The sequence below is a fragment of the Prionailurus viverrinus genome, chromosome D1, assembly GCF_022837055.1.
Source record: "Prionailurus viverrinus isolate Anna chromosome D1, UM_Priviv_1.0, whole genome shotgun sequence".
In the NCBI taxonomy this organism is placed as follows: domain Eukaryota; kingdom Metazoa; phylum Chordata; class Mammalia; order Carnivora; family Felidae; genus Prionailurus; species Prionailurus viverrinus.
Genome location: NC_062570.1, coordinates 109,452,579 through 109,479,705, shown reverse-complemented (window position 1 = coordinate 109,479,705; position 27,127 = coordinate 109,452,579). Strand labels below are relative to the sequence as shown.

Genomic DNA, 27,127 nt, shown 5'->3' with positions numbered 1-27,127 from the left:
TGAGACAGAGACAGAGCACAAGTGGGTGAGGGGCAGAGAGAGAGAGAGAGGAAGACACAGAACTTGAAGCAGCCTCCAGGCTCCGAGCTGTCAGCACAGAGCCCGACGTGGGGCTCGAACTCACAAACCGCGAGATCATGACCTGAGCCGAAGTCAGATGCCCAACCGACTGAGCCACCCAGGCGTCCCCCTGGTCATAATTTTAGATCTATCACACCAACAAGAGTCAACACACAAAAATCACTGCTTCCCCTCTCCCTCGTTCACACAGAAGTCCACTGTGTAAATCATTTGAAATATTCATCTGAAATCGGTGAAAATAACAATTTATATTTCCTGGTAATTGTAAGGTAGGAAAAAAAGCAAAGTAAATGGTGATGTTGATTATACTTGAAAGTGTGGGGGGTGGGAGGTGCCTGGGTGTTTCTGTCGGTTAAGCGTCTGCCTTCAGCCCAGGTCATGATCTCGCGGTTTCTAAGTTCAAGCCCCGCATCAGGTTCTCTGCCTCTCTCCCCCTCTCTCTGCTCCTACCCCGCTTTCACGTGCAATCTCTCTCAAAAATAAAAACTTTAAAAAGAAGAAAATTAAGTGGGGGGGAGGGTGGTTAAACAATGAAGAACAAGGCTGATGTATGATTTTTTTTAAATCCCAGAAAGATTTTCTCGGATTAAGGCACCGAGGACCCTGAATCGCAAGTCATGAGCTCCCTTAAAATCCTCCTCCCCCTGCACAGCTCTGTGGGTCAGAAAGAGCAGCATTCGCATGAATGCAAAATCCGGAGGCGTTTAGCTCAAGAAAAAGAACTTCTGAAGAGCTCTTCGTTTCTGGGAATGTTCGAGCCGAGGTTTCCGGGATGTGTCAGATGGTATTCGGGCATCACAGACCAGAGTCGGCCTCGGAAACAAGCAAGACCCTTCCCACAGAGAATAAAATGAAACAAGTATATGAAATGATGCCTAGCACGGTGCCTGGCGCCTAGGGGAGGCATGATAAATATTCGGTTCTTCTCACCCGGAGAGTCCATGGATCTATGATCACATATATTGGATGTATTTCTGGAGGGGTAATTGGATACACTCGAGATTCCTCCAGAAGCTCCCGATTTTCTCGGGAGGAGCTCTGGCGAGAGAAGGCAAGGGGAGGAAAGGGGCTGTGATTGTCCTTGCTGGTGGCAGCCGTTCTTCCTCTGCCTGGAATTTCCAGCACCTTCAGGCGGGGCCAGGCTTGGGCCGTATGCTGTCCACCACAGCTGAAATAACCACACGGGCAGCTTTCGCGCCTTCCATCAGGGCGTGTTCCACCTGCAGAGCAGAGGGGTTCACACTCAGAGGCTTGTGCCCCGCCCTACCCCTCCAGCTCACCCCTCCCCTTCAGGAACCGGCCTGCCTGGAGTCTTTTTCTAGAGGCGGAAGCGACCTGGCTGGCCTATATTTCCAAAGATTCGAGAGAGGTCAGGATGGCCCGGGATGGACAGCCGAGGCAGATGCTCTCCCTTTCCCCCACGGGCATCCACGGCTCCTGGCCCCCTTCTTCCCTCGGAGTCCATTCGGCTCAGGGTCTGCCTCCAGCGTAGGGCTCAGAGGCAAAAGATCTCAGAGCGGCACAGCCACAGGGGCCCTCATTCCAACATACAGGGAATCTGAGAGCCACGGAGGGGGACTCACTTGGACGAAACTCACTGGGACAAAGTCACGAAGTGAATTAGTGTCTAAGCTTGGCCCACACTCCAGAGAAGGCCCCCTATAATCCATCTGATCCTTGGGGGTCTTCTTGTCACGTACAAACGCTCAGGGGACAGGCGATCCTTCACACCGGAACCCCCAAGCCCTCGGCCCTGGAGTGAGGCCTCCCAAGAACGGTGTACGGGCCACGAGTGGACAGAGTCCAAAGGTGCACAAAGTAGAGGGGGCAGGGGCGGGGGCTGGGTGACCCGCGCACGCTCAGCAATAGTAGACAGACTGGGATTTGAGCCCCGCAGCCAGAGAGAACATAAAAAGACGTAGGAAAAAAAGCAGGAAAATTACGTCCTGCCTTTAATTCTTGGTATTTTTTTTTCTTCTCACAATTAATCTTTATTTTTACTCATTTAGTTTTTAAGTCCTGACTTCTTCATCTATGAAAAAGGGGATGACAAATACGTCCTCCACTCATCTCAGGGGGTTTTAGTAAGGACCGGATATAAACAAGGGCCGCTCAAGTTGTCACAGATCTTTAGGTTTTCAAAGCTCTTGAACACGTGGGCTGTGCCTGGTTGGATTTACTTCCGCTCTGTGTGGTGGGAAGTCATAAACTCGGACACAGCACCGGCTGGCCAGGCAGGTTAAGCGGGTGAAACTGGAAGGTGGCATACCTGACCCCCGCCACACACACCCCGTCTAAAGAGGCAGGCACGCTTGGCCCCACAGCGTGTCGGCAAGCAGGGATATGCGCCTGACGGCCTGATCAATTAGTTGTTCTAGGGAGGCTGTGAATCCAGATCCTTTTATATAAAATCTCTACGTGGTTAAATGCTGTTTGGGGCACCTGAGGGGCTCAGTCAGTTACGCGTCCGACTTCGACTCAGGTCATGATCTCACAGTTTTGTGAGTTCGAACCCCGCGTCAGGTTCTGTGCTGACAGCACGGAGCCTGGAGGCTGCTTCTCTCTCTCTGCCCCTCCCCTGCTCACAAACACACTCTCTCTCTCTCTCTCTCTCTCTCTCTCTCAAAAATAAATAAACATTAAAAAAAATGCTGGCAAGTCATTCAAATTAAAAAAAAGAAACTACTACTCATCCAGGCAAAACACGTCTGCGGGCCACATGTCGCCGCTAGTTTGCAGCTTTAACAATAAAGTATGGACCTCGGTTCATCCTCATCCTGTAAAAGAACAAACAGTCTCAGAAATAAAAATGGTCCTTTTTGCAGGATGGCGGCTTAGGAGGACGCTGGGCTCACCGCACGTCCTGCTGATCACTTAGATTCCATCTACACCTGCCTAAATAACCCAGAAAACCGCCAGAGGATCAGCAGAACGGAGTCGCCGGAGCCAAACGCAGACGAGGGGCCCATGGAAGAGGGTAGGAAGGGCGGCGAGGCGGTGCGCGCTCCACGGACTGGCGGGAGGGAGCCGGGGCGGAGGGGCGGCTCGCCGGCCAAGCAGAGCCCCCGAGTCTGGCTGGCAAAAGCGGAGGGGCCGGGCGGACTGTGTTCCCACAACAAGCGCGACTTAGCGTCTGGGAGGTCATAAGTGAACAGCTCTGCTCGGAAAGCGGGAAGGCTGGAGGACAAAGGGAGGGAGAGCTGCTGAGCCCCCTGATGACAGAGCTCAGTTTGGTGGGGAACAAAGGCGCTCGCCAGTGCCATCTCCCCCGCCCATCCCCCAGCCGAAATCCCAAAGGGAACCGGTTCCTGCCAGGGAACTTGCTCGCTCCGCGCAAACACCCAACTCTGCGCTTCGGCGGAGCCAAACCTCCGGCAGCGGATCTGACTCCCTCCCGCTGCCACAGGGCCCCTCCTGAAGTGGATCACCTAAGAAGAAGCGAGCTAAGCCTGCCCCTCCTGCCCCCGAGCACCTTGCCTACCCACCCCAGCTAATACGCCAGATCCCCAGCATCACAAGCCTGGCAGGGTGCAAGTAGCCCAGACGAGCCACACCACCCCACAGTGAATCCCGCCCCTAGGAGAGGGGAAGAGAAGGCACACACCAGTCTGACGGTGGCCCCAGCGGTGGGCTGGGGGCAGACATCGGGTCGGACTGCGGCCCCGCCCACCAACTCCAGTTATACACCACAGCACAGGGGAGGTGCCCTGCAGGTCCTCACCACGCCAGGGACTATCCAAAATGACCAAGCGGAAGAACTCCCCTCAGAAGAATCTCCAGGAAATAACAACAGCTAATGAGCTGATCAAAAAGGATTTAAATAATATAACAGAAAGTGAATTTAGAATAATAGTCATAAAATTAATCGCGGGGCTTGAAAACAGTATACAGGACAGCAGAGAATCTCTTGCTACAGAGATCAAGGGACTAAGGAACAGTCACGAGGAGCTGAAAAACGCTTTAAACGAAATGCATAACAAAATGGAAACCACCACAGCTCGGCTTGAAGAGGCAGAGGAGAGAATAGGTGAACTAGAAGATAAAGTTATGGAAAAAGAGGAAGCTGAGAAAAAGAGAGATAAAAAAATCCAGGAGTATGAGGGGAAAATTAGAGAACTAAGTGATACACTAAAAAGAAATAATATACGCATAATTGGTATCCCAGAGGAGGAAGAGAGAGGGAAAGGTGCTGAAGGGGTACTTGAAGAAATCATAGCTGAGAACTTCCCTGAGCTGGGGAAGGAAAAAGGCATTGAAATCCAAGAGGCACAGAGAACTCCCTTCAGACGTAACTTGAATCGATCTTCTGCACGACATATCATAGTGAAACTGGCAAAATACAAGGATAAAGAGAAAATTCTGAAAGCAGCAAGGGGTAAACGTGCCCTCACATATAAAGGGAGACCTATAAGACTCGTGACTGATCTCTCTTTTGAAACTTGGCAGGCCAGAAAGAATTGGCACGAGATTTTCAGGGTGCTAGACAGAAAAAATATGCAGCCGAGAATCCTTTATCCAGCAAGTCTGTCATTTAGAATAGAAGGAGAGATAAAGGTCTTCCCAAACAAACAAAAACTGAAGGAATTTGTCACCACTAAACCAGCCCTACAAGAGATCCTAAGGGGGACCCTGTGAGACAAAGTCCCAGAGACATCACTACAAGCATAAAACATACAGACATCACAATGACTCTAAACCCGTATCTTTCTATAATAACACTGAATGTAAATGGATTAAATGCGCCAACCAAAAGACATAGGGTATCAGAATGGATAAAAAAACAAGACCCATCTATTTGCTGTCTACAAGAGACTCATTTTAGACCTGAGGACACCTTTAGATTGAGAGTGAGGGGATGGAGAACTATTTATCATGCGACTGGAAGCCAAAAGAAAGCTGGAGTAGCCATACTTATATCAGACAAACTAGACTTTAAATTAAAGGCTGTAACAAGAGATGAAGAAGGACATTATATAATAGTTACAGGGTCTATCCATCAGGAAGAGCTAACAATTATAAATGTCTATGTGCCGAATACCGGAGCCCCCAAATATATAAAACAATTACTCATAAACATAAGCAACCGTATTGAGAAGAATGTGGTAATTGCAGGGGACTTTAACACCCCACTACAGAAATGGATAGATCATCTAGACACACGGTCAATAAAGAAACAAGGGCCCTGAATGAGACATTGGATCAGATGGACTTGACAGATATATTTAGAACTCTGCATCCCAAAGCAACAGAATATACTTTCTTCTCGAGTGCACATGGAACATTCTCCAAGATAGATCATATACTGGGTCACAAAACAGCCCTTCATAAGTTTACAAGAATTGAAATTATACCATGCTTACTTTCAGACCACAATGCTATGAAGCTTGAAATCAACCACAGAAAAAAGTCTGGAAAACCTCCAAAAGCATGGAGGTTAAAGAACACCCTACTAACGAATGAGTGGGTCAACCAGGCAATTAGAGAAGAAATTTAAAAATATATGGAAACAAACGAAAATGAAAATACAACAATCCAAACACTTTGGGATGCAGCAAAGGCAGTCCTGAGAGGAAAATACATTGCAATCCAGGCCTATCTCAAGAAACAAGAAAAATCCCAAATACAAAATCTAACAGCACACCTAAAGGAACTAGAAGCAGAACAGCAAAGGCAGCCTAAACCCAGCAGAAGAAGAGAAATAATAAAGATCAGAGCAGAAATAAACAATATAGAATCTAAAAAAACTGTAGAGCAGATCAGCGAAACCAAGAGTTGGTTTTTTGAAAAAATAAACAAAATTGACAAACCTCTAGCCAGGCTTCTCAAAAAGAAAAGGGAGATGACCCAAATAGATAAAATCATGAATGAAAATGGAATGATTACAACCAATCCCTCAGAGATACAAACAATTAGCAGGGAATACTATGAAAAATTATATGCCAACAAACTGGACAACCTGGAAGAAATGGACAAATTCCTGAACACGACACGCTTCCAAAACTCAATCAGGAGGAGATAGAAAGCTTGAACAGACCCATAACCAGCGAAGAAATTGAATCGGTTATCAAAAATCTCCCAACAAATAAGAGTCCAGGACCAGATGGCTTCCCAGGGGAGTTCTACCAGACGTTTAAAGCAGAGATAATACCTATCCTTCTCAAGCTATTCCAAGAAATAGAAAGGGAAGGAAAACTTTCAGACTCATTCTATGAAGCCAGTATTACTTTGATTCCTAAACCAGACAGAGACCCAGTAAAAAAAGAGAACTACAGGCCAATATCCCTGATGAATATGGATGCAAAAATTCTCAATAAGATACTAGCAAATCGAATTCAACGACATATAAAAAGAATTATTCACCATGATCAAGTGGGATTCATTCCTGGGATGCAGGGCTGGTTTAACATTTGCAAATCAATCAACGTGATACATCACATTAACAAAAAAAAAGAGAAGAACCATATGATCCTGTCAATCGATGCAGAAAAGGCCTTTGACAAAATCCAGCACCCTTTCTTAATAAAAACCCTTGAGAAAGTCGGGATAGAAGGAACATACTTAAAGATCATAAAAGCCATTTACGAAAAGCCCACAGCTAACATCATCCTCAACGGGGAAAAACTGAGAGCTTTTTCCCTGAGATCAGGAACACGACAAGGATGCCCACTCTCACCGCTGCTGTTTAACATAGTGCTGGAAGTTCTAGCATCAGCAATCAGACAACAAAAGGAAATCAAAGGCATCAAAATTGGCAAAGATGAAGTCAAGCTTTCGCTTTTTGCAGATGACATGATATTATACACGGAAAATCCGATAGACTCCACCAAAAGTCTGCTAGAACTGATACATGAATTCAGCAAAGTTGCAGGATACAAAATCAATGTACAGAAATCAGTTGCATTCTTATACACTAACAATGAAGCAACAGAAAGACAAATAAAGAAACTGATCCCATTCACAATTGCACCAAGAAGCATAAAATACCTAGGAATAAATCTAACCAAAGATGTAAAGGATCTGTATGCTGAAAACTATAGAAAGCTTATGAAGGAAATTGAAGAAGATTTAAAGAAATGGAAAGACATTCCCTGCTCATGGATTGGAAAAATAAATATTGTCAAAATGTCAATACTACCCAAAGCTATCTACACATTCAATGCAATCCCAATCAAAATTGCACCAGCATTCTTCTCGAAACTAGAACAAGCAATCCTAAAATTCATATGGAACCACAAAAGGCCCCGAATAGCCAAAGGAATTTTGAAGAAGAAGACCAAAGCAGGAGGCATCACAATCCCAGACTTTAGCCTCTACTACAAAGCTGTCATCATCAAGACAGCATGCTATTGGCACAAAAACAGACACATAGACCAATGGAATAGAATAGAAACCCCAGAACTAGACCCACAAACGTATGGCCAACTCATCTTTGACAAAGCAGGAAAGAACATCCAATGGAAAAAAGACAGCCTCTTTAACAAATGGTGCTGGGAGAACTGGACAGCAACATGCAGAAGGTTGAAACTAGACCACTTTCTCACACCATTCACAAAAATAAACTCAAAATGGATAAAGGACCTAAATGTGAGACAGGAAACCATCAAAACCTTAGAGGAGAAAGCAGGAAAAGACCTCTCTGACCTCAGCCGTAGCAATCTCTTACTCGACACATCCCCAAAGGCAAGGGAATTAAAAGCAAAAGTGAGTTACTGGGACCTTATGAAGATAAAAAGCTTCTGCACAGCCAAGGAAACAACCAACAAAACTAAAAGGCAACCAACGGAATGGGAAAAGATATTCGCAAATGACATATCGGACAAATGGCTAGTATCCAAAATCTATAAAGAGCTCACCAAACTCCACACCCGAAAAACAAATAACCCAGTGAAGAAATGGGCAGAAAACATGAATAGACACTTCTCTAAAGAAGACATCCGGATGGCCAACAGGCACATGAAAAGATGTTCAGCGTCGCTCCTCATCAGGGAAATACAAATCAAAACCACACTCAGGTATCACCTCATGCCAGTCAGAGTGGCCAAAATGAACAAATCAGGAGACTATAGATGCTGGAGAGGATGTGGAGAAACGGGAACCCTCTTGCACTGTTGGTGGGAATGCAAATTGGTGCAGCCGCTCTGGAAAGCAGTGTGGAGGTTCCTCAGAAAATTAAAAATAGACCTACCCTATGACCCAGCAATAGCACTGCTAGGAATTTACCCAAGGGATACAGGAGTACTGATGCATAGGGGCACTTGTACCCCAATGTTCATAGCAGCACTCTCAACAATAGCCAAATTATGGAAAGAGCCTAAATGTCCATCAACTGATGAATGGATAAAGAAATTGTGGTTTATATACACAATGGAATATTACGTGGCAATGAGAAAAAATGAAATATGGCCTTTTGTAGCAACGTGGGTGGAACTGGAGAGTGTGATGCTAAGTGAAATAAGCCATACAGAGAAAGACAGATACCATATGGTTTCACTCTTATGTGGATCCTGAGAAACTTAACAGGAACCCATGGGGGAGGGGAAGGAAAAAAAAAAAAAGAGGTTAGAGTGGGAGAGAGCCAAAGCGTAAGAGACTGTTAAGAACTGAGAACAAACTGAGGGTTGATGGGGGGTGGGAGGGAGGAGAGGGTGGGTGATGGGTATTGAGGAGGGCACCTTTTGGGCTGAGCACTGGGTGTTGTATGGAAACCAATTTGTCAATAAATTTCATAAAAAATAAATAAATAAATAAACTGATTTCCTTAAATTAAAAAAAAAAAAGAAAGAAAGAAAGAAAACTGGTTTGACCAAGGAGACACACGGCCAAGCTGGGACTCGGCCCAGGGCCCTTGCTCTATAGTCCTCCGTGGGTTCCTAGCGGTGAAAATACCTCCTGAACCGTAAAGCCCCATAGAAGCAGAAGCCCAGTAGTGCAACAAAGAATACGAAACCACCGCGCACCGTTCCGACCAGTGACCGGGACGACAAAGTCCCAGGAGAGCCGGGCAAGCAGCCACCGGCGGAGCCAAAGGCACCCTACCTGCTGGCTCCTGGGCACACCGTATCTGAGGTTGTTGACGAAGTGCTCACAGTTCCCATCAATCAGGCTGTACTGCACCATCTTGTTGATCATCTTCTTCGTGCGCCGGACGATCTTGTCCACGGGCAGGGGCAGGTACGTCCCATCCAGCTTGTTGTTGATCTTCCAAGAGCAGCCGTGCAGCACGTCCTCCAGGCGACTGTATTTCACCACGGCCCGGTTGCTGAAGATGGAACTGATACTGCCGGCCTCAAATTCCTCACCTAGAGAGAGACCCAGATGAACACAAGCTGGAAACCTGCAAGGGACAGCTGGGGGGGGGGGGGGGGAGGGGGCGCGGGGGCGGGGGTGTGCAGAGCACTGGCTCCGGCCAAGATGTTGGTCAACCTGCTTCCCTCCGAGGCCTCAGCTTCACCATCTATAAAAAGCATGGCAGGGGGCGCCTGGTGGCTCCGTCGGTTAAGCATCCGACTCTTGGATCTTACAGTTCGTGAGTTCGAGCCCCGCCTGGGGCTCTGTACTGATCCGTGCAGAGCCTGCTTGGGATTCTCTCTCTCTCTCTCTCTCTCTCTCTCTGCCCCTCCCTCGCTCATGTTCTGTCTCTCAAAATAAAGAAATACGCTTAAACAAAAATCAAAAGGCACGGAAGAGGATGGGAGTCAGACGAAAGGAGTTGCCCGGGACCAACTTGCCCATGAAGACTTTTACCCTGCACCGCACTCCCCACGGTCAACCCCCGCAGCAATCTCTCTCTCTTGTAAAACTCCAGAAGAACCTTATGTCACAGCCCCGGACTCCATCCTGTGTTGCACTGACCTGACAGAGTCCTAAGAGTTTTGAGTCTGGCTTTCCTAACTAGACTTCAGCATCTTTGCAAACGTGCGCTAAGCACCCTTACAGGTTAAGTGTCAGCTCCCGGGTGTGGGGCTCCGTGACCTGCCTCCCTCTGCAGCCACCGCTGGGCACAGGGGAGCCCAAGCAGACAGGCCTCTCGCTGCTACCCCACTCAGCTTCCAGCCAGAACCACGATGCCTTTCTCTCCACTCAAACACTGGGATTTGGAGACAGCATTCCACGGATTCGAAAAGAGAAACATTTGAAAGGGGTTATGTTATCATATTCAGTCCTTAGAGGACACAGATGCTCAGAGAGGGTCAAGCACCTGCCCAGAACCAGGAGGGTCGCAATCTAAAACCAAGACTGTGTTTCTGCCGAGCCCATATGGATACGCCAAGGTGGGTACCCTCCTCCTCTGAAAGTTGTCTGAGAACAAGAAGTGTCCCTTGTTCTGTCCTTCCGTATTAGAAGACTCTCTGTTGATTTTACAAGAGCTGGCAGCAGGGAATTCAGCTCTGAGGAGCAGAATTCATTTTCAGAGGAAGATCTGACGGGGAGGGTGGGGACGTGACTGTTAGCGACCTCTCTGGTTATACAAGACAGAGGCTCCCGGACTCAGTCTGGGAAGGAGAGGTGGAGGAAACTATAACGGGGAGCATTTTTTTTACCTTGTCCGGGTGTAGGCGGGGCATGGGAGAGGGGCTCTGCCCTGCTGGAAGGTCCCAGCAGGTGAGAGTCTGGGCCCCAGGAGGAGGACGGAGCCCCAGGCAGTGAGAGCCGTGAGCCGTCCCAGTGCCCTTCTGTAATTCCATCCTGAACGGGCAGTCCTGGCACAGGATGCAAAATTCCAAAGGCATCAAAGAATATGCATATTCTCCAGCTCCTCCAGGGCCCTTCGCCCCAGGCGACCAGTTAACTGAGTCCGTTTCCTGTTCTGTTCTATTCTGTCAGTTTCCCGGCTTCCTCCCATCAGGTCTCCACTCAAGTTTTAATCAGCTGCCAGTTTCATCTCAGCCTTTGTGGGAGGCAATGTCGACAAATGAAAGAACAGCCGGGTCCACAATGAGGCCCAGAAGCCCCGGACAGGTGGAAAGCGCAGGGAGACAAGGGCGGGCGGAGGGGCCCAAGCGATCAGGGAGCCGGAAGCAGCATTTGGGGACGATCGGAACCTGTAAGCATCTGCACTCCTCCCGGGGAACCCTCAGAAATATGAGGAAGGGGGACTGAGGTTCAGGGAACAGGGGGACACTTTCTGACTTTCCATCTCCCTTAGGGCTGGACACTCAGTGGGTTTTGGTAGACAAGAGATCAGGCTCCATCACCCAGTTCAATTAAGGCCCGGTAATGCTTCGAGAACTCTACGGCTAACGAAAGGCAGCAGCTGAGGAACATGATAACGAACTGTATTTCTCTTCACTCCGCTAACTTCAATGTCAACATCAACATTTCAGTAGAGTATCCAGTCTTACTCGGGGGAGCCAGATGGACCACACAGTCGTCTTCCACGTAGATGGCCCAGTGCTCATAGCCGATGCGAAAAATCTCAATCAGGTCGCCAGGTCTGGGTCTCGGTTTGCTCTGTGACGGAAGAAATAAGATCGAAGAAAGAAACTGCACGTGCCCAAGGACCCGGTTTGGAGAGCAGCTACCGCTCAGCCTAAAGCCACCGGATTCCATCGCTTTACAGAAATCCCGGCGGCAAGAAGCTCTCTCCACACACACGGGACCAAAGGACCCACCCCCCCTCCTGCTGTCACCCGCGTTATGAAAGCCACAGAGGCTAACTGTGCCAGCTATCAACGTATTGCCCCTTGGTTCCAAATGCGCCCTCCAGATGAGTTCTGCGATATGTGCTGGAACTCTTTTCAGCTTTTCTCCCTGAAAATGAGCACTGTGGAAGGGGTTCTCCTGCAGGGCCGGGGGTGGGGGGGTGGTGAGGAGGGTGATGGTCAGTAGTGTGGGTGTGAGGACTTCTAGTGGAGCTCTGCCTGAGCCGGATCCCTCCGACCCCATCACCTTGCAGCCTTGGCCTGGCAATAACCCTTCTGGGGCCCTTGTGATGGAGACATCAGTGCCCAGACACTTCCTGCACCTGCTGATGTCCCGATTTCCTCTACAGGTCACCACGTGGACCACCTGTGGTCCAAAGGGTCCTCCCCTCCCCTGCATGCCAGCTCCCCACACACACTCCAAAGGGTTGCATTTGCCCAGCAGTCACGGTGCCGTCCCAGCCTGGCCAAACCAAACTTCTCTGCTCACCTCTCTAACCGAGTCTCAATCCCTTCCAAGTCTGTCCTTCCTTGAGTTTTCTCCCTCAGCCCTGGGAGACCATACTGAGTTTCTTCATATCTTTTTTTTTTAATGTCTATTTATTTTTGAGAGAGAAAGAAAGAGAGAGAACGAGTGGGGGAGGGGCGGGGGGGGGGATCCAAAGCAGGCTCCATGCTGATGGCAGAGAGCCTGATGGAGGGCTCTGACTCACCAACCATGAGATCGTGACCTGAGCCGAAGTCAGATGCTTAACCGACTGAGCCACCCAGGCGCCCCAAGTTTCTTCATATCCTGTAGTTACTCTTACGTAGTTTAATAATTCTTTATAGTAAACCTCCCCCTGTTTAACCTACTGTGTGTTTCCATCTCTTGATTGGACCCAGAATGTTGATATTCTGTCTCTTCAAAGAGGCCTAGGAGGAGACGGTGTATGTGTGTGCGCCTGTGTGTGGCTCAGTTGGTAGATTTACTAAGAGGGTAGATCTCATGCTAAGTGCTCTGACCACAATAAAATCAAGGGAAAAAAAGAAAAAGAAAATAAATGCTTTTTTGCCATTGCAAACCCGAACTAAAAAAGAAAGAGAAAGAAAGAAAGAAAGAGAGAAAAAGAGGAAGGAAGGAAGGAAGGAAGGAAGGAAGGAAGGAAGGAAGGAAGAAAGAAAGAAAGAGAAAGAAAGAAAAAGAAAGAAACTCTCATATCCTTCCTATCCCATATCCCTCCTTCTGTAATGTGCGTCCCTCCTAAACTATCCCTGTTCGTCCTGGGAAGAAGATCTGTTCCCTGATTCCTCCCCGAGAAAGGAAGGTCAGAGCCAGTTTAGACGATCAAACCACCCCACCGAGCCGTCAACTTTACAGTGGCTTGTCACTTACGCCAACTTTGCAACGATTTGCCCACATAGCCTAACTTCCTCAAGGCTATAGCTCACCTCCCCGTTCCCAGCTCTATTTCCCTGGCAAAGGACAGCCATTCGCCTGGGCCAAACCTCCTGGAAATAAAAGGGGGGTGGGAGGGGGTTCACCTGTTTCTTTTCCAAGTTGCAAACTCACAAAGTTTGCTTAACCATCGCCACCATCCAAGTGAGAACGTGGATTGTCCTAAACATCCGAAGAGACTTCTCGTGCCTGTGTCGACCTTCCCATCTCCTAACCCCAGCCCCAGGCAACCCTGGGTCCACCAGCCCGCCATTCACCTTGATTTTGCTAACTGCCTTTTCTGGGTACAAGGATACGATCACATTATTTCTGTCCTTCATTAATATGGTGTATGACATTAATTTATTTGAGGGTGTTATACCCAACTTGCACACCTGGGAGAAATCTCAGTTACGGTGTGTATCCTCTTTCTGTGTTGACGAATTCAGTCTGCTGGGATTCTGTTGAGGATTTTGACATCTATATTCACAAGAGGTATTAGTCGGCGGTTCTTTTCTTTGGGGAGGAGGAGGGGATTTTAGAATTTTCAGGAGTTTTCTTTTGTTCCTTAATACTCTTCACCTGCAGTATTACCACTGGATAGGGGTAGTAAGGTAAAAACTTGAATGTGATTCACAGCAGACTCAATAGTCAACAAGAATTACCACCCCCTTGCTAGATTTTCTCTAAGAAATCACTAAATTGATTTTATTGAGCTCTGGGTCTCCACCTTGGTTGCACATGAAAATGACCTGGGGAACTTTTAAAAATTAAGACTCTGGGGCGCCCGGGTGGCTCAGGCGGTTAAGCGTCCAGCTTCGGCTCAGGTCATGATCTCGTGGTTCGTGGGTTCAAGCCCCGCATCGGGCTCTCTGCTGACAGCTCAGAGCCTGGAGCCTGCTTCGGATTCTGTGTCTCCCTCTCTGTCTGCTCCTTCCCCATGTACACACACTCTCTCTCTCTCTCTCTCAAAAATAAATAAACATTAAAAAAATAAAAAGTAAGACTGATCTGGAGTATGGCCTGGGGACTAGAGTTTTAAGCGCTCCCCAGGTGACTCTAATCGCAGCCAGTGTTATAGCTACATTGGAGGCTTTTCCAAAGTCTTGTCCTTCCTTCTCCCTGTACTTTATCCTCCCCAGCATTTCATGGACCTCATAGAACCGTCTATAGCCTCCGGGACAAACCTCCAGTCCCAAGTGATGTTCCAATCTCCAATTCCAGATTAGGGTCTCTGTGCCCTCTCTCTCTCTTTGGAGTCAGATGTTACTTCAAAACGTTCCATCCACCTGCCTTTTATTCCCTTTGCAGAGACGGGCAACCCAGCTCTGACCCTCCTCCCAGAATTAGTCACCTGCTGAGAAAAACCGGTATTTTGTAAGGCCCCGGGATAATGTTTCTGAAAGTTTTATCAATCTGACAGATGTGGTAGGGAAGTGGGTCGTGGGTTTGTTCCTGCCTGCAAGAGCAAAATCACAAGGTAAGAGCAAGAATTTGAACTCCTAGGAGTAAAAAGGTGAAGCCCTGGGACCTTTTCTAGAATGCATGGACTCTCAGGTCAACCCCTGACCAGGTATTAGAGCGGATGAGGAAAGCCAGCGGTGTAAGAAAATCCTCAAGACACAAATATTAGGAATTCCACTTTAGGCTCTGACCCTGACCCTGACAACATCTCAGAAATAAAACCCAGAGCCGGACTCTCTAAAACGGGGGAAGTGAATGAAACCATGTATCAATGATATACAAAGTCTCCTACAAGGACCCCTGATAATGTTGCTTATCACATTGTAAGGTAAGTCTTATCTACTTCCTGTTTCCCCACACAGTCTGTGAGGGCCTTGAGGGCAAGGATCCTTCCAGATCTTTGCTAAATAAAAAAAAAGGGGGGGGGGGCCTGGGTGGCTTAGTCAGTTAAGCGTCTGACTTTGGCTCAGGTCATGATCTCACAGTCCGTGAGTTCGAGCCCCGCGTCGGGCTCTGTGCTGATGGCTCAGAGCCTGGAGCCTGTTTCAGATTCTGTGTCTCCCTCTCTCTCTGACCCTCCCCCGTTCATGCTCTGTCTCTCTGTCTCAAAAATAAATAAACGTTAAAAAAAATTTTTTTTTAAATGTAGCCAAGGAAACTTCGATAGTCCTTATTTCACTGCTATTAAGTAAAATCCTATTCATCTCTTACTACATTTTTGCCAGTAACATTGAGTCCTACAGACCTGCTTTTTGCTTATAGTGTTATCAAATGAGATTCCAGAGCCTACCCTTAAAAATGCAAGATTGTTTAAAAATTTTTTTTTTCCCAACATTTATTTTATTTTTGGGACAGAGAGAGACAGAGCATGAACGGGGGAGGGGCAGAGAGAGAGGGAGACACAGAATCGGAAACAGGCTCCAGGCTCTGAGCCATCAGCCCAGAGCCCGACGCGGAGCTAGAACTCCCGGACCGCGAGATCGTGACCTGGCTGAAGTCGGACGCTCAACCGACTGCGCCACCCAGGCGCCCCAAAAAATGCAAGATTGTTTAAAAGCAATCTTCTAGGGGCGCCTGGGTGGCTCAGTCGGTTGGGCGTCCGGCTTCGGCTCAGGTCATGATCTCACAGTTCATGAGTTCGAGCCCTGCGTCGGGCTCCGTGCTGACAGCTCAGAGCCTGGAGCCTGCTTCCGATTCTGTGTCTCCCTCTCTCTCTCTCTCTCTCTCTCTCTCTGCCCCTCCCCTGCTCATGCTCTGTCTCTCTCTGTCTCAAAAATAAATTAAAAAATTTTTAAAAAATAAAAAATTAAATAAATACATAAGTAAATAATAAAAATAAAAACAATCTTCTACAATGTCGAAGGTGATGTCCTCCCCGCAGCTAGAAGGGCCAACAGCAACTTCCCGCATCATAAAAGCTAAAGAGTCCGACTTGGTAAAGTACTAAACTGAAAACACTTACAAAAGTATCAACCTTGTTATATATTGTGCAATATGGGGGCTTCGTGAACATTTATGACTGCTACCCACTTGCTCTGCTCTCTGTTAAGCTAAGTCAGTCCTTAGAGTACCATTTGAACAAAATGGTCTTGACACATTCTGGAAGTTGGCATAGCGTCTCGTCAAAATACCCTTCAAGGAGAAAACGGAAATTCTTTTTTTTTTTTTTAATAAAATTTTTTTTTTTTAACGTTTATTTATTTTTGAGACAGAGAGAGACAGAGCATGAACGGGCGAGGGTCAGAGAGAGGGAGACACAGAATCCGAAACAGGCTCCGGGCTCCGAGCTGTCAGCACAGAGCCCAACGCGGGGCTCGAACTCACAGACCACGAGATCGTGACCTGAGCCGAAGTCGGCCGCTTAACTGACTGAGCCACCCAGGCGCCCCAGAGATGGAAATTCTTATTGGTGGCTGGACTTGATCATCCATTGGCCTGGTAATAATGTTCTAATCATCGACAATGCTACATTCCTGAACAATATAACTAAGACCAACTCGATTGGCACTTTCCTCTTCTTTCAATCACATAATGAGAAATAAAAACCTTTGACTGTCAGGATCATTATTTGACTAAAGAGGTCAAAAGCCTCACCTCCTTTAAGCGAGTACAATGCAGAGGGTCTTAATGAACCCACAGTAACTGGGATAGTCAACTTCTGCAGCCGACTCTCAGCACCTAGAATCATATCACACTAAAACCACCTCTAGAAGATACCTTCAAAAACACTGGGTCCAATCTCTTCATTTTTTTCTTATAACTTCAGTTCTTTTCAAAGCCAACTGACTGGGGGCGCCCGGGTGGCTCAGTTGGTTGAGCATCCGACTTTGACTCAGGTCATGATCTCGCAGTTTGTGGGTTCGAGCCCCCCATCGGACTCTGTGCTGACAGCTCAGAGCCTGGAGCCTGTTTCTGGGTCTGTGTCACCCTCTCTCTATGCCCCTGCCCCCCCTTGCACACTCTCTCTCTCTCTCTCTCTCTCTCTCTCTCTCTCCTTCAAAAATAAATAAACGTTAAAAAAGCCTGTAATTTAAAATAAAAGGTAACTTACATCCAAGAGAATTGAAAACCTATGTCCACACTTGCACATGAATGTTCGTAGCAGCGATATTCACAATGGCCAAAAGATGGAAACAACCTAAACGTCCATCAACTGATGGATGGCTAAACAAAACGTGGTCTATACAAACAATGGAATATTATTCACCAATAAACATGAATGAAGGGCTGCTACGTGTTACAACATGGACAAGCCTCATAAACATTATGTTAAGTCAAAGAAGCCAGACACAAAAAAACACATACTGAATTTCATTAACATGAAATGTCCAGAATAGGTCAATCCATAGAGACAAAAAGTAGGGTTCCCAGGTACTAGGACAGAGGGAAACCGGGAAGTGACTGATAACGGGTAGAGAAGTTTTTGAGAATATTGAGAACGTTCTAAGATTTTTTAGCGACAATGGCTGCACAACTCTGAATGTACTAAAAACCCGTGCATTATAATTATACACTTTAAAGGGGTAAAGTTTGGGGCACCTGGGTGGCTCAGTCAGTTAAGTGTCCGACTTTGGCTCAGGTCATAATCTCAGGGTTTGTGAGTTCTAGCCCCACATCGGGCTCTTTGCTGTCAGTGCAGAGCCCGCTTCAGATCCTCTGTCCCCCTCTCTCTCTGCCCCTCCCCTGCTCGTGTTCTCTTTCTCAAAAATAAATAAACATCAAAAAAAAAAAAAACAAGGTAGAGACTGTTAGATTGGATTAAAAAGCAAAACCCAACTCTATGCTGTGTACAAGAAACATATTTGAAATATAAATGCATAAATAGGTTACAAGCAAAAGCAAGAAAATGTTATGCCATGCTAGCACTAATTGAAAGGAAGTTATACTGGGGCGCCTGGGTGGCTCAGTTGGTTGAGAGTCCGACTTTGGCTCAGGTCATGATCTCATGGTTCATGGGTTCGAGCCCCGCATCGGGCTCTCTGCTGTCAGCTCAGAGCCTGGAGCCTGCTTCGAATTCTGTGTCTCCCTCTCTCTCTGCTCCTCCCCCACTCGTGCTCAGTCTCTCTCTCTCTCTCTCTCTCTCAGAAATAAATAAAAACATAAAAAATAAATAAAAAATAAACATAAATAAAAAAAGGAAGCTAGAGTGGCTATACTATCAAAGTAGATTTCAAAGCAAAGAATATTACTAGTGATAAAGAAAGTAATTTCATAATAAGGGAATCAGTTTATCAAGAATAAATAATAACCCTAACTGTCTACATGTCTAATAACAGGCCCCATGATTCATCAAGAATGAACTGATAAAACTGCAAAGAAAGAAACAGATCCATAATCATATTCAGAAATTTCATACTCCTCTATATAATTAATAGAAAAATATCAACATAAGACCTGAATAACACTATGAACCAACTTGACCTAACTGATATTTATAGCATACCCCAACCAATAATAGCAAAATACACAGTCTTCTCAAGAGCTAACAGAACATTTACCAAGATGGACCATATTTCGGGCCATAAAGCAAGTCTCAATAAATTTCAAATGGATTCAAACCATATGAAGTGTGTTAAACGGGGAAGTTTATAGTCATAAATGCCTATAATAGAAAGGAAGAAAGGTCTGAAATCGATGACCTCCACTTCCACCTTAAGACATTAACAAAGAAATGTGAGGGGTGCCTGGGTGGCTCAGTTAAGCCACTGACTCCTGATTTCAACCCAGGTCATGACCTCATGGTCGAGAGTTTGAACCCCATGTCAGGGTCTGCACTGGGCACGGAACCTGCTTAAGATTCTCTCTCTCTCCCTCTACCGCTCCCCTACTCACACACACACACACACACACACACACACACACACACACTCTCTCTCTCTCTCTCTCTCTCTCTCTGTCTGTCTCAAAAAAATAAATAAATAAATAAGAATTGTGAAATAACACCAAAGTAAGGAGAAGAAAGGAAATGATAACAAATGGAACAGCAGCAGAGATACAGAAAATAGAAAACAATAAAAGAAAATCAATGAAATCATAAGCGAGGTCTTCGAGAAAACCAATAAAATTGATAAAACTCTAACCAAACTGATTAGAAAAATAAAAAGACAAAAGTTACCAATATCAGGGATGAGAGAGATGACATTATTACACATTCTGCAGATAGTAAATGGGCAGTAAGGAATATTACAAACAACTTCATGCCCATAAATTTGACAAATTGTAAGAATGGCGGAGATTCTTTGAAGACACAAGCCATTAAAGCTCACTCACGAAGAAACAGATCATGTGACCACCCCATATCTACCAAGGGTTTGTAGTTAAAATTCTTGTAGCCTTGTAATTAAAATTCTTCCCACAGGGGCACCTGGGTGGCACAGTCGGTTAAGCGTCCGACTTCAGCCAGGTCACGATCTCGCGGTCCGTGAGTTCGAGCCCCGCGTCAGGCTCTGGGCTGATGGCTCAGAGCCTGGAGCCTGTTTCTGATTCTGTGTCTCCCTCTCTCTCTGCCCCTCCCCCGTTCATGCTCTGTCTCTCTCTGTCCCAAAAATAAATAAACGTTGAAAAAAAAATTTTTTTTTTAAAAAAATTCTTCCCACAAAGAAAACTCTAAGCCCAAATGACTTCACTGGTAAATTCTACCAACCATGAAAGGAAGAAATGATATGAATCCTACACAGAATATTGTGAAGTGAGAATACTTCCAAACTCAATCCATAAGGCGAGCATTACCCTAATACAGAACCAGCCAATTATAAGAAAATAAAATTACAGATCAATATCCTTTATGAATATAAATACAAAAATTCTAAGCCAAATCCTATAAATCGAATCAAACAATGTATAAAAAGGATACATCATGGCCATGCGTGGGTTCCCCCCCCCAACCCAGTATTTCAGGGTTGTTAGAACATTTGAGCACCACTCAGTGTAATTCAAACTAAAAAAGGAAAACTGTGATCTCAATAGGTACAGAAAAAGCACTTGTTAAAGTTCAATGTCTATTCCTGATTTAAAAAAAAAAAAAAAAAGCTCTCAACAAATTTTAAAAGGGATAAAAAGATCTGATAAAATGGCTCTATGAAAAACCTACAGCTTACATCATGTTAAATGGTAAAGACTGGATGTTTGCCCTTTAAGTTGAAGAATGAGACAAACATCTGCTGGCACCCTGCTATTAAGCATTGTACTGAAATTCCCAGCTAGTGCAATTGAAGATAAAAAATAAATAAAGGCATCCAGATTAGAAAAGAAAATGCCAAACCGTCTTTATTTGCAGATGATGTGATCACCTATGTAAAAGGTCTATTGGAATCTACCCCCCAAAGAATACTGAAGTAAGTAAGTAAGGTTCAAGGTAAATCTACAAAAGTCAATTGTGGGGGGCTCGGCTGGGTAAGCGTCTGACTCTTGATTTCCGCTCAGGCCATGATCTCATGGTTCATAGGATCGAGCCCCATCCTGGGCTCCATGCTGACAGCACGGAGCCTGCTTGGGATTCTTTCTCTCCCTCTCTCTCTGCCCCTCCCCTGCTCATGCCCTGTCTCACACGCGTGCAGTCTCAAAATGAATAAATAAACTTAAAAAGTATTTCCGATTACTAGCAACAAACGGTCAGAAATTAACATTTTTTTCAGTTTAAATTTTCAAAATTGAAATCTGAAAAAAAAATTTAAGCTATTTCAGGGGTATCAAAAAATATTAAATACTGACCAAAGATCTGAAAATCTTTCAAAAGAGGTGCTAGATCTGTATGCTGAAATTTATAAACCATTGCTGAGGGAAATGACAGAAATAAACAGCACATCTTGCTCATGGGACAGGAGACTCAATATTGTTAAGACATCAATTCTCTTAAAGGTTTGATGTGATTCCCATCAAAATCCCGGAAGGCTTTCTGTAGAGTCCTCTGTAGTTGGAGGACTAACATTACTTGATTTTAGGAGTTATTATAAAGCTATAGTAATCAAAATAGTATGGTACTAGCCCCACAAAAGACAAGTAGGATCAACAGAACAAAACAGAGAGCTCCGGAAGAGACTTACAGTACACAGATAACTGGGTTTTACGCAGGTACAAAGACAACTCAATGGAGAAAGAATGGTCTTTTCAACAAATGGTGCCAACACAACGGGATATTCATAAGGAAAACAAAACAAAACAAAACTTCAATCTGTACCTCACACCATATAGCTCAATATGTATCGAAGATGTAAATGTAAATGTAAAAAAAAAAAACTAAAACTTTAAAATATCTAGGGGTAGCTGAGTAGCTCAGTCGGCTGAGTGTCCAACTCTTGATTTCAGCTCAGGTTGTGATCCTGGAGTGGTGGGATCAGGCCCTGATATTCTCTCTTTCTCCCTCTGCCCCACTCCCCTGCTCGAGAGAGAATACTGCAAAGCACGTATCTGATGAAGGGCTTGCACACAGAATGTCTGAAGAACTCCCAAACACACAAACCCAAGGCAAACAATGGGCAAAAGATTTGGACACTTCACCAAGTAGGATATATGTGAATGGCAAATAAACACATGAAAAGATGTGCAATATCATTAGTCACTAGGGAAATACAAATTAAAACCACAATGAGGGGGCGCCTGGGTGGCGCAGTCGGTTAAGCGTCCGACTTCAGCCCGGTCACGATCTCGTGGTCCGTGAGTTCGAGCCCCGCGTCAGGCTCTGGGCTGATGGCTCAGAGCCTGGAGCCTGTTTCCGATTCTGTGTCTCCCTCTCTCTCTGCCCCTCCCCCGTTCATGCTCTGTCTCTCTCTGTCCCCAAAATAAATAAACATTGAAAAAAAAATTTAAAAAAAAACCACAATGAGATCCCTACATACTTATTAGGATAGCTAACATTAGACACTAACTATACCAAATGCTGACGAGGACACGGAGGAACTTGAACGTTCACACACTTCTGGTGGGAATGTAAAATGGCACAGTTTGGAAAACAGTGGGTTAAACATACATCTACCGTACGATCTAGCCATTTCATTCCTACATATTCACCCAAGAGAAAAGACAGCATATGTCTGTACAATGACTCGTGCACAAATGTCCGCAGAAGCTTTATTTGTAAGAGCCAGAGACTGGGAACAGCTCAAATGCCCATCAAGAGGTGAATGAAAAAAAAATGGAATACTACTCAGTAGTAAAAAGGAATCCACTATTAATAACACCCAACAATATGGATACAACTTACTTGTTTTTAATGTCTATTTATATTTGAGAGAGAGACAGTGAGTGAGCGGGGGAAGGGGCAGAGAGAGACGGAGACAGAATCTGAAGAGTTGTCGGCACAAAGCCCGACGCGGGGCTCGAACTCACGAGCCGCGAGATCATGACGTGAGCCAAAGTCAGACACTTAACTGACTGAGCCACCCAGGCGCCCCTGGATACAACTTTAAATAATTACATGAAATCATGTGAAAGGAGATGGACAAAAAGGGCATGTACGATATGATTTCTTTTACATAAATGTCTAGAAAATGCAAATTAATATACAGTGACATAAAACAGATCAGGTGATTCCTGGGGATGCAGGTGAGAAGGGGGGGGGATTTACAAAGGGAAACAAAGTTTCGTAAGTTATGGAGATGTTCATTATCTTGATTACGGTGATGGTCTCGTGGGTGCACCCATATGTCACAACACATCCAACTCTATATATTCTAAATATGTGCAATTTATTGAATGTCATTTATACCTCAATAAAGTTCAATGAAGACTTCAACAATGAAGAGTTCTTGTGTTTAAAGAATTTTTGAAGGCATATCCAACATCCCAAGTCGCTAGGCAGTTCAACCTGCCACACAGTCTAAACAAAGTAAAACACAGTCTGCAGAGAAGCCACAGGCACGTTAAAGATACGCGCTAAGAACTCTTGGGGCGCCTGGGTGGCTTAGTTGGTTACGCGTCCGACTTCAGCTCAGGTCATGATCTCTCAGTCCATGAGTTCAAGCCCTGCGTCGGGCTCTGTGCTGACTGCTTGGAGCCTGTTTCAGATTCTGTGTCTCCCTCTCTCTCTGACCCTCCCCCGTTCATGCTCTGTCTCTCTCTGTCTCACAAATAAACGTTAAAAAAAATTTTTTTTTTTTTTAAGAATTCTTGTGATGCCCACCTTGGCGGCTTGCTTTGCTAACTTGCTTGCGCTCTCAGGCTTCGGGGTTGAATGTGACTCTGCTCTTTTCTGGTTGGGTGTGGTCTCCAAGTTAACTCCGGGCTCCTCCCTAAATGAATGTTGGGATCACGTAGTTAACAAATCACACTATTTCACAAATACTGGAAATTCTACATCACTTCAGATGTGGGATTTTAAGATACCTTTCAATTTTCAGATTCTAGGAAACATTTTCCCCAAGGCTTGTTTCTGCGATCGATCACGCATTTAGCTGTCGTACAAAATCACTGCCATTTACTGCTTTTCAGACGATTGTTTAAAATGCTAATGATAGCAATGAGTAGCTCTCAGGATTTTTTTTTAAATTGCTGATAATCTTACTTATCAAAGGGACACTTGCACGTAGCTTTAAAAAACTGGTAATAGTACATAATGGCTTCTAATGAAATGCAGTAGAACTCTGCTCCCTCCCTTCTCTCTTCTGGTCCAGCTGTGAGAGGCAAGCCCCTTGAACTCTTGAGCTGTTTCTTCCAACAACTTGCTCCACATTTCTGAGAAATCTCATTAGGCCACAACAGTGTAACTGCAAGTGTCATGAAAGAAATCAGTAGATTTTGTCCCTTAAACAAAATGTTGCAGGAGAGGGCTGAAACCAAAGGCAGGAATAGGCTTTGGGATAGTGTGGTGAAATATATTGGGGTCAAAAAGACACATGGCTGGCTCAGTCGGTAGAGCCTTAGGAGCACGTGACTCCTAATCTCAGGGTTGTGAGTTCAATCCCTACATTGGGTTTGGAGATCACTTCAAAAAAAAAAAAATCTATGAGAAGCCTGGATGGCTCAGTCAGTTGAGCATCCAACTCTCGTTTTCAGCTCAGGTCATGATCTCACCATCTCGTGAGTTCGAGCCCCGCATCCGATTATGTGCTGACAGTATGGAGCCTGTTTAGGATTCTCTCTTTCCGCCCCCCACCCCCCACCCCCGCTCCTCCCCCACTCACGCTGTCTCTGTCTCTGTCAAATAAATAAATAAATAAATAAATAAATAAATAAACTTTAAAAATTTTTTAAATAAAAATAAAATAAAATCTTTACAAAAAATTTTTAGTATTTATTTTGGAGACAGAGTGTGAGTCGGGGAGGGGCAGAGAGAGAAGGAGACAGAATCTGAAGCAGGCTCTGAGCTGTCAGCACAAAGCCTGATAGGGAGCTCGAACTCACGAACAGTGAGATCATGACCTGAGCCAAAGTTGGGACACTCAACCAACTGAACCACCCAGGTGCCCCCCCCCAAAATAAAATTAAAAAAAAAAAAAAAAAAAAAAGACGTGGGTTTGAATCCTGACTCTGATATTTGCTGTCCAACCTTGAGCTAGTAAATAAATCTGTCTGAACATCAGTTTGATTATCTATAAAACAGAGATGAAAGTATTTTTCTCAGAATTCCCAAGACAGTTAAATGAGAGACCATATGTACACGTCTGGTACATTACCAACCAAAAAAATGGCATTTTCTTGACCTTTCCCTATGCTTCACCTCTTCTCCAAAGTATAGTGTATGGGAGTGGACAGAACCCCTCCTTTTCAACATAGCTCTTTGGGGAACTTTTAGACCTTTAAAATCTTCAAAAGAAGCAAACCGCGGTTTCAGTTAAAGTGAATTAAGGAAATTTGCAAGAAGATCTCATCATTCATTAGTGAGACCAACTGGCCACATTGTAAGCGTTCTTCTAAAGCGATTCCGTCCTCAGGGCTCTGGGCAAGACATTGTGACTAGAACTGCCACAAGGCAGGTCCTGTCAGTGGCCCCAAGCCCTGGTCACAATCTGGTTATTATTAGGAGCACGCGAGCCTTCGAGCCTTCCGTTTACTGGTTAATGGTAGGCTGGTGCCTCTGAAAACCACCTCCGGAATTATAAGAGCTGCCATCAAAGTCGGTTCTTCAAAAGACTCCCCCCACCCTAAAAGCCAGTCCCTCCATAGGGTGACTCTTACCCCTCCTGGACGCTTCTGTCCAGTTCTGAGGTTCCCTGCTGCAGGTGCTTGGGAGAGAGCTGGACCAACGCTTGAGAGGATATTTCTAAGGGGGAGAGGGGAGGGAAGATGCTATTTAAACCACAACTGCCTCCTACAGACCGTGAAATCTGTGAAGGGAGAATTGGAGGGAGCGCCTCGGACATCTCTGTGAAGGTGGCTCCGAGCTCCAGCCTGGCCTGGTCAGCCCTCAGTCAATTTGGGGGGTACACGAAGGGGGCTGTGGGACTAGGTGCTGGAGAGGTCTCGGCTCCTCCGGTTAGGAAAGACTTTGGAACTCTCCGGGATAGAATGGGGAAAAAGGTGGAGGGAGAGCCCAGAAATCCCGGGACTAAACCCGGCAGCAGAAGCTTCTGAGGAGCTAGAACCCTAGAGCCGTTCTCAACTCCGCCTGCCCGGGACTGCCACCCCGCTAGCCCTTCCGCCCCCAAACAGAGTCGCAGGGCTCGCTCTGATGAAATGAACATCAAACGCTCCCTCCCGAGCGTGCACTCGTTCCGGTTAACCGGCATTTCGCGCCATCAACACGTAGCTACGAGAAGGGGCCTGGAAGACAACTCCGGTGACTTCTCGGGGCGGGGGTCCGAGAACCTCCCAGTAGGGCCTCCAGGCCGGGGCGCGGCGGCTCGGTGGGGAGGGGCCCGGTTGCAGCGGCGGCGCCCGGGCCGACGGGGTCACGGCTGGGCCGCGTACTTGCGGCTCCGGACGCGGGTTTGGGGCGGGGCCCGGGGGAGCGGGAGAGGCGGAGCCTGCTCTTCCCGGGGGCGGCCGGGCTCAGGCCCATCCCGCGGCTGCGGCTCGGCGCCGGCGCGGCCCAGGCGGCTCTGCCCCAGGTCGGCGGAGCCGCGGACGGAGGGGCGCGAATCCCGGAACGCGGGGCGCGCGGCCAACGGCGGGGGCGCGCGGGGCGCCGCGCGCACCGCCGAGGGAACAGAGAGGGCGCGAACGGGGGCGCTTGGAGGCCCGGGAAAGGCGGGGGAGGGCGGCGGCGGAGGTCATCCGTGGGGCGGAAGGCCACGCGGGCCAGTAGGCACGGAGGCGGGGGTGTGCCATCCGACCTCGCTGCAGAAGCCAGACGTTAAGGAGCTACAAATGCATTGAGGCCAGATTAGGAGGGCCTGGGAGAGGCACGCTCAGGAGTTAAGATCTTGAGGGATCCAAGGTTTTTAAATTATTTGCATGACTTAAATTATATATTTTGTGATTAATTACATATAATATGTAATATACACAAAACGTATGGAATGCACGTAATTGTGAAAACGTGATAATAAAATCACTCCCCGTGAATACACCTGCCTACTCAAGAAGGGGAACACGCCTAGCACACCGAGGCTAGGTCCTGTGTGTTCCTCCCTTATCCCATCTCCCTGCCGCCCTCCGCCAGAGGTATCCTCTGCTCACTCTTGTGTCTATCATGCCCTTGCTTTTTTTCTTTTTTTTTTTCTTTCTTTTTTTTTTTTTTAATCTTTTAATGTTTATTTATTTCCGAGAGAGAGAGAGCGCGACCGAGGGAGGGGCAGAGAAAGAGGGAGACACAGAATCGGAAGCAGGCTCCAGGCTCTGAGCTGTCAGCACAGAGCCGGACTCCCGGCTTGAACCCACAAGCCGTGAGATCATGACCTGAGCCGAAGTCGCACACTTCACCGACTGAGCCACCCGGGTGCCCCTATACCCTTGCTTTTTAAAGGGGCACCTGGGTGGCTGAGTCGGTTAAGCCTTGGACTCTTGACTTTGGCTCAGGTCATGATCTCCCCGTTGGTGAGATTGAGCCCTGCTTGGGGGCTGACTCTGCCTAACCTGCTTGGGATTCTCTCTCTCCCTCTCTCTCTGGCCCTCCCCCTCCCCCCTCTTAATAAACTTTTTTTTTTTA

At 46.4% G+C, this 27,127-nt stretch overlaps 1 protein-coding gene across 1 annotated transcript; it reads right to left on the bottom strand.

Annotated features, from left to right (window-relative positions):
* Positions 1 to 1,014: 1,014 nt before the first annotated feature.
* PLAAT5 (phospholipase A and acyltransferase 5) lies at positions 1,015 to 26,120 on the bottom strand. Its single transcript, XM_047823472.1, has 6 exons — positions 25,948 to 26,120; positions 25,216 to 25,300; positions 23,222 to 23,330; positions 11,424 to 11,532; positions 9,118 to 9,380; positions 1,015 to 1,301 (listed from the first exon to the last, which is right to left on the bottom strand). The coding sequence occupies exons 1-6, from the start codon at positions 26,036 to 26,038 to the stop codon at positions 1,209 to 1,211; spliced, it is 750 nt and encodes a 249-aa protein (XP_047679428.1). The 5' UTR covers positions 26,039 to 26,120; the 3' UTR covers positions 1,015 to 1,208.
* Between the last annotated feature and the right edge of the window lie 1,007 nt (positions 26,121 to 27,127).

Coding starts and splice junctions, on each gene's coding strand:
- PLAAT5 (XM_047823472.1), bottom strand. CDS start 26,038: ATGGGCCTGAGCCCGGCCGCCCCCGGGAAGAGCAGGCTCCGCCTCTCC. Junction 23,331..25,215: donor GACAGAAGCGTCCAGGAGGG/GTAAGAGTCACC, acceptor ACATTCATTTAG/GGAGGAGCCCGGAGTTAACT. Junction 11,533..23,221: donor TAGCAAAGCAAGCCGCCAAG/GTGGGCATCACA, acceptor CTTCCGTCACAG/AGCAAACCGAGACCCAGACC.